We start from the raw sequence: 14491 nt of genomic DNA, 5'->3' as shown, positions 1-14491 counted from the left end.
GCTGGCGTTCTCATCACCGTAATCATCCAGTGAAGGCTGCTGTAAAAAGGGCATGTTTGATGGAGCTCAAGTGATGGGATAGGACCTTGGCATTTGCTGTGACTTTTCTCCGCTGTCCTCCCGTGGACGGACAGCCTTCTGAGGCGCGCGCGCTCTCGGGATCGGCCTCTTGGCAGAATGGCAGCCAGCGACCATGGAACTGGACCTCCGAAAGAGGAGGTGGCGATATTTGCAGGAAGAAGACGCAATGTATGCAATGGGGAAAAGTTGCAGGCTCTCTGTGCCTTGTGTTCCCAGCTTGGTTGAATGCCAGTGGAGCTCCTGTCACAGTGAAACCGATGATTATGCAGTTTTTCCTCTTCATTGTCCCGGCCAATATTAATGTTGACGAGTATTGTTATGATTCCGGTGTGTGCACAGACTGATTGTGGGTGAGCACCTCCTGCTTTTCCCCGAGCAGCAATTCAGTTTGTCAGGGAACGTCTGTGGTCTGGTAAAACTAGTACTTCATTGGCTGTGAAGCGCGTTGCGACGTCCTGAGGTCGTGAAAGGCACTATATAAATGCAACTTTCTTTAAAACCAGCGGGTCTATGTTGCTGTAAACTTCAGATTAGCACAGGACATTCCATTCGATATTCCAGGTCTTATAGCCGGGTGATATAAATACATAAAAGAGTCTTTGAGAGAGAGGACTGGGTAGAGTGGTCGAACCAGCTCATGCAGATTAACTGGGTGGGTGGAGGGGTGTTAGTTTAGAATTTATCAGCTTCCTGCTGGCTTTCCAAAAGATTTGATTTTCTAAATCAAAGTGTAAAGTTGTCGCCTAAAAAAAAACTTGGGCTTGGAGTGCTGGCTTGTTTTGGTACAGAAAAATGTTGAATACAGTTGGATCCCAGTCAACTCATAGCTCGTTTGCTGAGAGATGTACTCGCAGTGTCAGGTTTATATATAAACCAATGAAGCAGCCAGTCTCCAAATCTTCATGTGACAGGGAATTTAATGGCTTGTTCCAGCCACTCAACAAATATAAAAAGAAACTGATTAACAAAAAAAATACTATTTGCGCTAAAGTGATTCTACTTCGAAGATCTTGGGGAACCGATTCAGTGTTCCAATTCTATTTAGCTTGTTCAGGTTTTTTTTTTTTAATTCGCATTTGGGGAAACATTTTGTTCTTCAGCTAGGAACTGTATTCAGTGAAAGTAAATTAGATGTGGGTTGGTAGATTGGAACTCCATCCAGTCATTCTGGGCACATTACTGTTAGTAGCTTCAAACGTACTGACACTGTAAGACTGTGATTGATTCAAGTAAACCACAATCTAGCTAACAAATTCTATCGAAACTTGTAATGCTATTATTTATTACTACGTATTATTAATAACGCTGGGGGCATTAAGGTTGGTGGGGGAGAGATAGGAATGTAGGCAAGAGCTTGGGTGAAACCAAGCTTCTGGAGTTTCCAACTTGAGATATTTTTTTATTCATTCATTCATTCATGGGATGTGGGCATCGCTGGCAAGGCCAGCATTTATTGCCCATCCCTAGTTGTCCTTGAGAAGGTGGTGGTGAGCCACCTTCTTGAACCGCTGCAGTCCGTGTGGTGAAGGTGCTCCCACAGTGCTGTTAGGGAGGGAGTTCCAGGATTTTGACCCAGCGACGATGAAGGAAAGGAGGTATATTTCCAAAATAACAACAGAAAACGCTGGAAAAACTCAGCAGGCCAGGGCAGCATCCGTGGAGAGAGAAACAGAGTCAACGTTTCAGGTCGATGACCTTTCGTCAGAACTGGAAAAAAGCAGGAAATGGAAAGCAGGTTTGGGGGCTGGGAAAAGGGGGAGGGGATGAAAGAACAAAAGGGAAGGTCAGTCGTCGTCGTACGTGTCTTCATACTGTTCCCTTTGGGGAACTGTATGAAGTGGTGGAAGGATTTCTGGCCGCGATTAACGCTCCTTCCGTGACCGTAACCATCTTCGTACCAGCCATTAGGGTGGTTAGTCCTTTGGCGGGAGGGTTTTACGGGCTCCCACAACCCATACGAGGGGTGGGGGGCCACCCACACCCACGGACGCAAGTATCCCGCTGGATGTCAACCCAGAATTTAGAGCCGGAGCTCCGACTCCACTTGCCGGGACTATCTGGAGCGGGGTTCGAAACCCTACACCTTCTGGCCCAGCGGCGGGGATGCTACCGCTACGCCAAAGGCCCACTCCCTGGAAGGTCAGTGATAGGATAGAAACCAGGAGAGATTAAGAGATATTCAAGGCGAGAGGAGGTGGTAATAGGACAGGTTAAGGAACAAAGGATGGCTCTAGATGGGGTGTGAATTGCGCTGGCAGAATGAAGGACAGCTGCCATGTGCCATATTTCCAAGTCAGGATGGTGTGTGACTTGGAGGGGAACTTGGAGGTGGTGGTGTTCCCATGTGCCTGCTGCCCTTGTCCTTCTAGGTGGAAGAGGTTGTGGGTTTGGGAGGTGCTGCCGAAGAAGCCTTGGCGAGTTGCTGCAGTGCATCTTGTAGGATGAAGGGAGTGGGAGGGGAGGAGACAACAGAAAAAGGATCAGGCAGCAACCACAGGACACTGAAATGCTCTTGTAGGACTGCAATTATTTGAGAGGTGGCAGTGACACTACCCCAGGTCAGTCGCCAATAGACCATTCTGTTGGGTCAGATGCCAGCTCAGTGTAATGTTCTCACCAGACCTGGGACATCCAGAACATGGAGTTAGCTGGTCACATCGCTAGCTGCCCGGCAAATAGTCCTTCGCTGGTATTGAAAGCAAGTGTCCAATGAGGAAGCTGAGATGTGGAGTAACAGCTGCCGGGAGGCATTAACTGGAGGCCGAGTGTGTGCCAAGATTCTGAGGCCTTCGGGACTGGGTTGCTGATGCTCCACACCTTCAACTGGTGGAACCTCCCTTTGGGATATGTCGCATACCGGAAGGATGATGGCAATGTGGTCAGGCATTTAATGGTGAGCCGTGGTGTTCACCTTGCCCGCTTGTGAGATGTCCTTCGTACTTGCTGTTTGCCCACCAATGGCGCAAACCAACACTTGTTATAGCTGCCTTAATGCTGACCAATTTTCACCCTGTGGGGACGAAGTGGGGTTTTTTTTGCGATGGAGGTGGCTCCAAGAATGTCTTGCCAGGGAACAAAGATTTAAACTGAGTCAACTCTCCTGTGGCAGATTCGGTAATCTGGCGCCTAAGCCAGGCAGATCCACAATACTTCAGGGCACCAGGCCATTGACCGGCCAAACTGCCTCATTAATGGCACCTGACCTGACCTGACCCATCACTGGCAGCTCAAATTATTCCTTTTTGGCTCCAAATAACCTCCTAAGCTAATAACATAAGAAATAGGAGCAGGAGTCGGCCATTCGGCCCTTCGAGCCTGATCCGCCATTCAATAAGATCACGGCTGATCTTCTACCTCAACTCCACTTTCCTGCACTACCCCCGTATCCCTGGATTTCCTTAATATCCAAAAATCTATCGATCCCTGTCTTGAATATACTCAACGACTGAGCCTCCACAGCCCTCTGGGGTAGAGAGTTCCAAAGATTCACCACCCTCTGAGTGAAGAAATTTCTCCTCATCTCAGTCCTAAATGGCCGACCTCTTATTCTGAGACTGTGACCCCTGGTTCTAGATTCCCCAGCCAGGGGGAACATCCTCCCTGCATCTACCCTGTCAACATAAGAAATAGGAGCAGGAGTCGGCCATTCTGCCCCTCGAGCCTGCTCCGCCAATCAATAAGATCGCGGCTGATCTTCGACCTCAACTCCACTTGTCAAGCCCATTAAGAATTTTGTATGTTTCAACGAGACCACCTCCCAAACTTGTGACCGCCATTATCTGTGTGAGCCAGTACCCTATAAACTCAGTGCTTTTACACAAGGGACCATGGAGTAGGCAGGCTTTTTTTAAGACTTGTATTTCTACTTGCTCTTTCCATCCTCTCTACTGCCTCTATTTTCTACCCATCCCCCCGGGCTCAACACCAGGAAGGTTTGCACTCGCTCCAGTTTGTGGTTCTCACCGAGTATGTACACTGATTTGTTATCGAGACAGATAGAACGAGAGTTTTGCCCCGGTGCGTTGTACAGGTACCGGACGGAGCCTGTGACGCACCAGGATTGCACAGCAGATGAAAAAGGAAGAAAGAATTTACATTCAACTCTCATTCTCTGGGTTATTAACCCAGTAACATAAAAGAAGAGAAAGATTTGCATTTATACAGCACCTTTAATGACCTCAAAGTGCTTTACAGCCAATGAAGTATTTTTTGAAGTGTAGTCACTGTTGTGATGTAGGAAATGCAGCAGCCAATTTGCGCACAGCAAGATCCCACATACAGCAATGTGATAATGACCAGATAATCTGGTTTAGTGGTGTTAGTTGAGCTGTAAATGTTGGCCAGGCCAACACTCCTGCTCCTCTTCATATAGTGCCATAGGATCTTTTACGTCCACCTGAGGTGGCAGACGGGGCCTCGGTTTAACGTCTCATCCGAAAGACGGCACCTCCGACAGTGCAGCACTCCATTGGGCGTGTCAGCTTGGATTATGTGCTCAAGTCTCTGGAGTGGGACTTGAACCCTCAACCTTCTGACTCAGAGGTGTGAGTGCTACCCACTGAGCCACTGGCTGACACCTTTGCTGCACCGTGCAGCTGGGGCCTGCTTAACTGGCAGCAGGACTGAAGTGACGGGCGAAACAGGCACTGTGTTATTTAGGAGTTCCCTTCATCAAGTGATGTGCTGCAGTAAAACATGTTGACTTAATGGAGTCCTGGCCGCCGCACTGTCCCGTAAAACTAGCCATGCGCTGTGGTAGTGCAGGGGTGACATTCATTCATCTATTCGCAGTTTCCTCATTTGCAGAGTTTGCCTTATTAACACGGCTATAGAGTACAGGAACAGTCGGCACCATGCCCACTGGATTTGAAGCTTTTCCTGCCCATTTTGTCTGGTGCCGTGTTGTGTGTATCTTATTGATTGATTGCTTTCAAATGTTGTGCGTGTTTTGTTCGTAATGTAAAAAAAAAATTCCCAACTTCCACCGATGCTGAATGGGTAACTGCGCCGTCTGATGTGATACAAAGCCATAGAGACCAGGAAGATGCCAGATTCGGTCAACAGTCCCGTTTTGTACTCGCTGATGTCGGCCAAGGCAGCAGTTGGGATAGGGGAGGAGGGGCTGAAATTCGGCTCGGTGACCCTACGCTAGGGAAGGGGGAAATGGGGTGTCTGCGGGGGGGGGGTGAGGCCGGGATTGAGCTTGGTTGTGATTCCACCCACGATCGAGTAGCCTGCCAACACTCGCCCTCCGTGCCACATGGACCAACAATGGCCATGTGGACGAGCGTCTGGAGAACAGTCGGTGGCGGTGGAGCCATACTCCACCACGAACTGGCCTCTTCAGGAGAGACCGGGGGCGGGGGGGGGGAGAATACCGAAGGCGCGGTCGAGGAATTCCTGCCTCCACCGCAGGCTGTAAGCACCATGTAGTTATCGAGAGCGCCAACCTTTATGCTACTTTATAAAAGGACTGGATTTCATGTTATTTGAAGTACTTAATTCTTTGTGTGTTTTTTTTTAAAAAGGACAAGCTATCCTGGCAGAATGAACGGGATATTTACACCACGCCCGGGATGAAACATGAGAACGTGCTGCGCTATATTGGATCTGAAAAGCGTGGATCAAACCTTGAGATGGAGCTCTGGCTCATCTCTTCCTTCCATGAACGGGTAGGGGCAATGCAGCCACTGTCTGTATTTAAACAATGGAGACCAATGTTGCCTCTAATTTTTGGTGGGGGTGGGGGGGGGAATGAATGTGCGGCCCATTCAAAAATCCGTGCATGCGCGGTTTTTGCATTTAAAAGCCGATGAGCCGGCTGTGCAGGAGCTCCAGACCGCTGCGCAGCTTAAAGTGAACATTGCTGGGGCCCCAACAGTGCATCAGCGGTAATGCTGACCTACATAGGCTCCCGGTCCGGCAACCATAGAATCATGGAAAGTTACAGCACGGAAGGAGGCCATTTCGGCCCGTCGTGTCTGCGCCGTCCAACAAAGAGCTATCCAGCCTAATCCCACTTCCCAGCTCTTGGTCCATAGCCCTGCAGGTTAGAGCACCCCAAGTGCACACCCAAGTACTTTTTAAATGTGGTTAAGGTTCCTGCCTCGACCACCCTTTCAGGCAGTGAGTTCCAGACCCCCCACAACCCTCGATTTTTAAAAATTCGCATCTCTGTTTTCAAACCTCCTCCAGCTCTGCAATCTTGCGAGATCACTGCGCTCCTCCAGTCGTGGCCTCTTGCGCATCTCTGATTTTAATCGCTCCACCATTGGCAACCGTGCCTCCAGCTCTGGAATTCTCTCCCTAAACCTCGCCATCTCTCCACCTCACTCTCTCCTCCTTTAAGACGCTCCTTAAAGCCTACCTCTGTGACCAAGTCACCTGCCCTAATATCTCCTCATGTGGCTCGGAGTCAGATTTTGTTTGATACTGGCTCCTGTGAAGCGCCTTGCGACGTTTTGCTACGTTAAAGGTGGCACTATATAAATACAAGTTGTTGTTGACTAGAGCTGTCTGAAAATGCTCATTACCAAGTCCAGGAAGGGAAAAGGCTATGGGGGAGAAATTCGGTATCGGCCGGGCGCAAAGTTTAGCGCCAGGTGCTAATTATCTCCTCCGACTGCAAACTTGGCTTCTATCGCCCCTGGAGGTGATTTGAGCGCTAAATCAGGCGCTAAACATCTGTCTTAAGGCGCTAACGCCAAGGAGCGAGGCGCTACCTCAGAGCGCTGGCGAAGCTCATGTGATGTCAGTCAGCAATGGATCACAATCACACTGGCGCCGGCCAGTTCTTAAAAGGGAGGGTCGATCTTGCTCTCCATCCACACCTTGCTCATTGCAGCCTTGAATCTCGGCCTGGAGCGACCTATACATCAAATCTGCTGGAAAGAACAATGGAGAGGCCCAGGGAAAGAGCTGAGAGTGCAGCCCCCATAGTCTTCTAAATCGATGCAAGGAAGGTCAAATCAAAATGAACCTGCAAAGTGCTGCTCAGTACCCAAAACTCCTTCACACAGCGTTGAATCTCTCCAGAAGTCTCTCTCTCTCACTCCCGGAATGCGTGGTGCAAAAATGTTGCCGACAAAAAAAAGTCAGGAAGTGGCCGCCTTTAAATAGCGCTCCCCCAGCCCCTTCCCGACTGCAAAACGTTCCCCTCAACCTGCTGTTGCTAGCGGCAGGCAGTACCACTCAATATCCGGTCCGGGGCGCAACCGGGGCATTGCACGCTCGACTGACGTTACGATCTGTGGGCGCAGGAGATCGTGGCGGTAGTGTTTAGTGCCGCCGCAAAATGTCTGGTCAATTTCGCGAGTAGCGCAAACTTCGCCGCACCCGGGCACTAGTTGCTTTGCGACCTAACGGGAGGCGCAAAACAACCGAATTTTTCCCCCTATTTTTTTTTAAATTCTCTTATGTGGGTGCCGCAGGCAAGGCTGGCATTTATTGCCCATCCCTTAGTTGCCCTACTGACTGGCTGGCTTGCTCGGCCACTTCAGAGAGCAGTTAAAAGTCAACCATATTGGTGCGGGACTGGAGTCACGTATAGGCCCAGTCCCGGTAAGGACGGCGTGTCTCCTCCTCCCAAAGGATATTAGCGAACAAAGTTTTTAACGACAATCTGATGGTCATTTTTACTGATACCAGCTTTTTTGTTCAGTTCACAAAAAAAATGTGGAAATAAAAAGCTGGTATATCAGTAAAAGTGACCCTGGAGCTGTTGGATTGTCGATAAAAATCGAACTGGTTCACGGATGTCACTTTGGGGAAGGCGACCTGCCCTGCCGTGAGGGGAATTGACACAATACTGACACAGGCATGTTTTCAACATGTAGAAACATTCAAAGCAGCCAATGACCATTTTACAGTAAATATGCTGCTTATATAGCACCTTGGCTGTATATATATTAAGTTTCAACATACTGGCCCAGAACTTCGGGTCTCCACAGGTGAGTACGCACGGGGTACTCGCACATAAGCCCAATGGAAGTGCCGGTTTCCTGCATACACTGCGCATGCGCGGGAAACCGGCACTTCCGTTCCCCTGAAAGAAGGGGTTCAGAGTTCGAACGCGTGCGCGGGAGAGGCAGCGCGTGCGCATCGAACTTGCGTTTTTTTTGCAGGTTTTCCCGGGAGGGTAAGTCTGCAGAAGTTACACATTTAAAAAGCAGGCATAAGGCCTGCTTTTTACAAGGTAAGTGGTGAATTAATTAAAATTAAAACGTTTTTTCCACAGGTTTATTATTTTTAAATACTTTAAAGCAAGGTAAGTTTATTTTTAGCCCCGTTAGAAAATAAAATAATTTTTTTCAAAAATTTAAATTATTGTTTAAAACAGTTATTTCATGTAATTTATAGTTTATTTAAAAAAATGTGATTTAAAAAAAAATTTATTTGAAGATTTAGTGATGTTTTGGGGCCGTAGTATTTATAAGTTTTGACCGCTCTTCCTGTCAAACTTATGAATGGGCATTCCCTGCTCCGATTGGCTCTCCACGGCTCTTCGAACTAACTGCGCCCCTGGGATACGCAAGCACTGCGCACCGGCAGTTGGAGGAGGCCCAGGATCGGAATTCCACGGGGGCCCACAGCTCAACGGCCGGCGCGCAAGGTAAGTGCAGGTCGGGGGCTTGCACCCGCGGGAAGCCCTCAACCCAAATTTCTGGGCCATTAATGTACTCCTGAAATAGACGAGGATCTCCATGTTGTCGTATAAGCCGGGCACGGTCATGTAGTGGTGTCCTGGCCAATATTTATACCTCAACCAGCATCACCTAAAACAGAGGATCCGGTCCGTTATTGCATTACTGTTTGTGGGCTCTTGCTGTGCGCAAATTGGTTGCCGCTTTTCCTACATTCATAAGAACATAAGAAATAAGAGCAGGAGTAGGCCAAACAGCCCCTCGAGCCTGCTCCGCCATTCAATAAGATCATGGCTGATCTGCCTCAACTCCACTTTCCCGCCCAATCTCCATACCCCTTGATTCCCCTAGAGTCCAAAAATCTATCTATCTCAGCCTTGAATATACTCAATGACTCAGCTTCCACAGCCCTTTGGGGTAGTGAATTCCAAAGATTCACAACCCTCTGAGTGAAGAAATTCCTCCTCATCTCAGTCTTAAATGGCCGACCCCTTATCCTGAGACTGTGACCCCTGGTTCTAGATACTGTACTCCAGCCAGGGGCAACAACCTCTCAGCATCTCTACATTACTACAGTGCCTACACTTAAAGTTTCCACTTTGGGGTATCTGAAAGGCGCTGTATAAATGCAGAGAATGAGAGTTGAAATCATGGCAGTTTGAGAATTAGAATTCAGTATTTAAAAAAAAAAAAACCTGGTATTGGTAAAAGTGACCATGAAACTATTGGATTGTGGTTAAACACCCAACTGGTTCACGAATGTCCTTTAGGGAAGGAAATCTGCCGCCCTTACCCGGCCTGGCCGATATGTGTGACTCCAGTGTGACCCTTAACTGCCCCCTGAAGTGGTCATGACAAAGAATAACCAGAATCGCCACAGTGGTCTGCAACGGTTCAAGAAGGCGGCCCAACATCATCATATCAGGGCAACCAGGGAGATGAGCATTAAATGACGGCCTTGCCAGTGATGCCCACAGAATGACTTTTTTTTAAAACAAAAAGGCAAATTTAAGACTGGGGCCCTGGACATAACATGGTGGTAATGTGTGGTGTTGTTCTCACTACTGTGTGTCTCGTTGGTACAGCCCTCTGCACTGATCACAAATGCTTCCCAGATGTGAGACCGAGTCCGCGGCAGTAATAAGTGTCATTTCTAAAATTCCACAAGCCCTCTGATTGATTGTGTTGTGCTGTGGAGGCCCACACGGAGACCTCTGCCTTGGACTCCTCGAAATACCTTCATAATGAAGTGGGAAAGTGTCTGTGAACCAGACCACACACAGGGGTGACCGGGTGGGTGGGGCTTCATATCTCCAATTGCAGTTTGCAAATGACTAACAAATGGCCAAATACCTTGAAGCCTGTCACAGCGCCCATGAGTGTGTGAATCCTTGAACAGCGTCTTAACCAGTTGCACGTTAAGTGAGGGTCACTTCATTGATCTATAATGGCCCAGAAATTCGGGTCAGGGGCTTCCCACGGGTGCAAGCCCCCGACCTGCACTTACCTACCGCGCCGGCCGTTGAGCTGTGGGCCTGTGTGGGATTCCGATCCTGGGCCTCCTCCAACTGCCGGCGCGCAGTGCTTGCGTATCCCAGGGGCGCAGTTAGTTCGATGCGTCCCCTGGGATCACGTGGGCCATGGAGAGCCAATGGTAGCAGGGAATGCTTCATTCATAAGTTTGACAGGAAGACCTGTCAAACCTATAAATACTATAAGCCCCAAAACATCACTAAATCTTCAAATACATTTTTTTTTAAATCACATTTTTTAAATAAACCATAAATTACATGAAATAACTATTTTAAACAATAATTTAAATTTTTGAAAAAATTAATTACATTTTCTAACGGGGCTAAAAATAAACTTACCTTTCTTTAAAGTATTTAAAAATAATAAACCTCTGGAAAAAATGTTTTAATTTTAATTAATTCACCACTTACCTTGTAAAAAGCAGGCCTTGCGCCTGCTCTTTAAAAGTGTAACAGCTGGAGACTTACCCTCCCGGGAAAACCTGGAAAAAAAACGTAAGTTCGATGCGCACGCACTGCCTCTCCGCCCGTTCCACCTCTGAACCCCTTCTTTCAGGGGAATGGAAGTGCCGGTTTCCCGCGCATGCGCAGTGCATGCACAAAACCGGCACTTCCATTGGGCCTACGGGTGAGTACCCCGTGCGTACTCACCCTTGGAGACCCGGATTTCTGGGTCATTGTCTCTTTCTCCCCCCCACCATGCATTTCAGAAAAGTATTTTTTGCATATTGACAAAATGGGGTGGAAATGTCCATGGCAGGATTCCCCAAACTCTTTGTAAAAAAAAAAATCCACAGAGAAATGGCATAAACCGCGGAGAAACGGCTTCTGTCAATCTTGCGCTGACGTGAGGGCAGGAGATCGTGAGTACTGCTGCATATCTTTTCGAATGGCTCAATTTTTAGTGGGTTCACTCTGCTCTCCCTCGCATCGTTTTGTAAAGACTCGCCCCCACCCACCCCCAAACTTACCAGTTTTCTCCTGTCCTGTCCTAAAAGTGCTGCTGGGCTCAATTCCAATTCACCCCCCTCCTCCCTCCCAGTAACTCATCCAAGTGGTTATTATTCATGCTCGTGAGCCCTGCCAGAGAGCATTGGCAGGGTGTTCACACACGGTGGGCCATCACAGCAACAACTGGGCATTTATATAGCACCTTTAACATAGCAAAACGTCCCACGGTGCTTCACAGGAGCATGATCAAACAGAATTTGACACCGAGCCACATAACGAGATATTAGGACAGGTGACCAAAAGCTTGGTCAAAGAGTGCTTGGTTTTAAGGAGTGTCTTAAAGGAGTAGCGAGGTGGTGATGTTTAGGGAGGGAATTCCAGAGCTTAGGGCCTAGGCAGCTGAAGGCACGGCCACCAATGGTGGGGCAATTAAAATCAGGGATGCTCAAGAGGCCAGAATTGGAGGAGCGCAGAGATCTCAGAGGGTTGTAGGGCTGGAGGAGGTTACAGAGATGGGGGGGGGGGGGTCGCAAGGCTATGGAGGGATTTGAAAACGAGGATGAGAATATTAAAAATTCAAGACCGAGATCTGTATTGTAAGGGGGTTGGAATACAAGAGTAAGGAAGTCTTAATACAATTGTACAGGGCTTTGTTGAGACCACACCTGGAGTACTGTGCACAGTTTTTGTCTCCTTATCTGAGAAAGGATATACTTGCCTTAGAGACGGTGCAACGAAGGTTCACTAGATTGATGTCTGGGATGAGAGAGCTCGCCTATGAGGAGAGATTGAGTAGAATGGGCCTATACTCTCTGGAGTTTAGAAGAATGAGAGGTGATCTCATTGAAACATATAAGATTCTGAGGGGGATTGACAGGGTAGATGCTGAGAGATTGTTTCCCCTGGCTAGAGAGTCTAGAACCAGGGGGCATAGTCTCAGCTTAAGGGGTCGGCCATTTAAGACTGAGATGAGGAGGAATTTCTTATACTCAGGGAAGTTGAGGGATATGGGGATCGGGCGGGAAAGTGGAGTTGGGATTGAATTTCAGCCATGATCGTATTGAATGGCGGAGCAGGTTCGAAAGGCCAAATTACCTACACCTATTTCTTATGGTCTTATGCGACTGGCTCTGCCCTCGCCTGATGTCTGCTCTTGGGTACTGGCAGCAGGAGTCATCAAACCGATTTTTGTTTTCCCAAACTTAAGTAGGGGGGAGATAAATAAACAATGGCTAAACCTTCAAGATTGTTTTGGTAAATACTGCTGTCAATACTGAGTGATGAACACCGTCTAATCCACTGATTTTGTCTTATTTTTAAACCCAGGGCTCGTTGTCGGACTACCTGAAGGGGAACGTGATCAGCTGGAATGAGCTCGGTCACATTGCCGAGACAATGTCTTGCGGATTGGCCTTCCTTCACGAAGACGTTCCCCGATGCAAAGGCGAAGGACCGAAGCCTGCAATCGCCCACAGGTACGGAGTGAGGGACGCGCTGTCATTTTAGGGATCCAGTGAGGGAGGGGTCTACGAATTGGCTCTGTCCGCTTATCCAGTGAGTAGCTGAGCCATGCAGAGTAGGACGTTTATTTCCCCCCCCCCCCCCCCCAAAGTTAGCTCCTCATCCAGAGTGGTGGTGGTGGGGGGCACCACAATAGGCCTCAGTGCCCAGGGATAAGGAGGGGAACATCAGCCATGGTGCCCATCAGGACCCCTGTTGGCAGTGCCTGGTATGTGGGTGTGGGGTGAGGACAGAATGTGGCCTATCTGTGCTGACTGCGCCACAGGTGAACCGGCCTGACACTGTTCCCTTTCAAGGCTTAGACACACACGCAGTGGGCACTTGGGTGAAATACCCGAGGGTAACTGGGGCACAGAGAGGAGACAGTTATTGGTGTTGCAGCCTCCCAACTTGTTTCATTAAACGTCATGGCAACATAGAAACATAGAAGATAGGAGCAGGAGTAGGCCATTCGGCCCCTCGAGCCTGCTCCGCCATTCAATGAGATCATGGCTGATCATCCAAATTCAGTACCCTGTCCCTGCTTTCTCCCCATATCCCTTGATCCCTTTAGCCTTAAGAAATATATCCAAGTCCTTCTTGAATATATTTAATGAATTGGCCTCTACTGCCCTCTGTGGAAGAGAATTCCACAGGTTCACCACTCTCTGGGTGAAGAAATTCCTCATCTCTGTCCTAAATGGCTTACCCCTTATCCTTAGACTGTGACCCCTGGTTCTGGACTCCCCCGCCATCGGGAACATCCTTCCTGCATCTAGTCTGTCTAGTCCTGTTAGAATTTTATAAGTTTCAATGAGATCCCCTCTCATTCTTCTAAACTCCAGTGAGTATAAGCCCAATCGACCCAATCTCTCCTCTTACGTCATTCCTGCCATCCCAGGTATGTCAGGATTAGGCCATTTAACCCCTCGAGCCTGTTCCGTCATTCAATTTAGATCATGGTTGATCTGTATCTTAACTCCATTTTCCCGCTTTTGTGCTCCCTATCCCTTGATATCTTTACCTAACAAAAATCTTAGCGATCTCGGTCTTGAAAGCTCCAATTGTTCCCCACCATCCATTGCCATTTGGGTGATAGAGTTCCAGATTTCTATTACCCTAGAGGACGCTGGGCTTGCTTAATACCTAGCTTATTAGATATATTACATAGTATAGTATTTACAGCACAGAAATGGGCCATTCGGCCCAACTAGTATGTGCTGGTGTTTAGGCTCCACACAAGCCTCCTCCCACCCTACTTCATCTCACATTATCAGCATATCCTCCTATTCCTTTCTCCCTCCTGCACTTCTGTAGCTTGCCCTTAAATGCATCTATGTGGTTCGCCTCAACCAGTCCATGTGGCAGCGAGTTCCACATTCTTAATGGTAAGACACTTAATGAAGAGTGAAGATTATCCTTTTTTTTAATTAATTGTTTTTTAATCTACGTTTTCCTCAAATGATAAAATTAATTTCAATTCTTGGCAACAGTTCTGATCCTTGGGCAAAGTCCTGCTGTGAGGATCAGGTGCATGGAAACACTAAATGAAGGAAATCTAAAGAGCTTTGCACGCAGTGCCTGCAAACATGTGATCTGCATTCTGAGGTTTCAAATTACACAGGGTTTTTTTTTGACAGTATCAGTCTATTTTCTGCAAACGTTTCTTTCATGTGGCAGCTCAGCAGGAGATTGGCAACAGGTTAAAATATCAAGTGTCCTGTCATAAATTGAGAGTGTTATCCAATATTAACCTGCTACAGTCTACTACTGATCATTCCAACA

The 14491-nt window shown here is 48.0% G+C and overlaps 1 protein-coding gene across 2 annotated transcripts in view; it reads left to right on the top strand.

Moving 5' to 3' along the window:
• LOC147116972 (activin receptor type-2B) overlaps window positions 1-14491 on the top strand; it is a 205124-nt gene that overhangs the window by 164552 nt on the left and 26081 nt on the right. For both annotated transcript variants that reach the window (XM_085987475.1, XM_085987476.1), the window contains exons 6-7: window positions 5610-5753; window positions 12533-12681. In XM_085987475.1, coding sequence (XP_085843601.1) covers window positions 5610-5753; window positions 12533-12681 — 293 coding nt within the window. The remainder of the gene's footprint in view (window positions 1-5609; window positions 5754-12532; window positions 12682-14491) is intronic.

Source organism: Somniosus microcephalus, chromosome 5 (genome assembly GCF_052327205.1).
Source record: "Somniosus microcephalus isolate GS21.2 chromosome 5, FLI_Smic_1.0, whole genome shotgun sequence".
NCBI classification, from domain to species: domain Eukaryota; kingdom Metazoa; phylum Chordata; class Chondrichthyes; order Squaliformes; family Somniosidae; genus Somniosus; species Somniosus microcephalus.
This window is presented reverse-complemented; position numbering and strand designations above follow the sequence as displayed.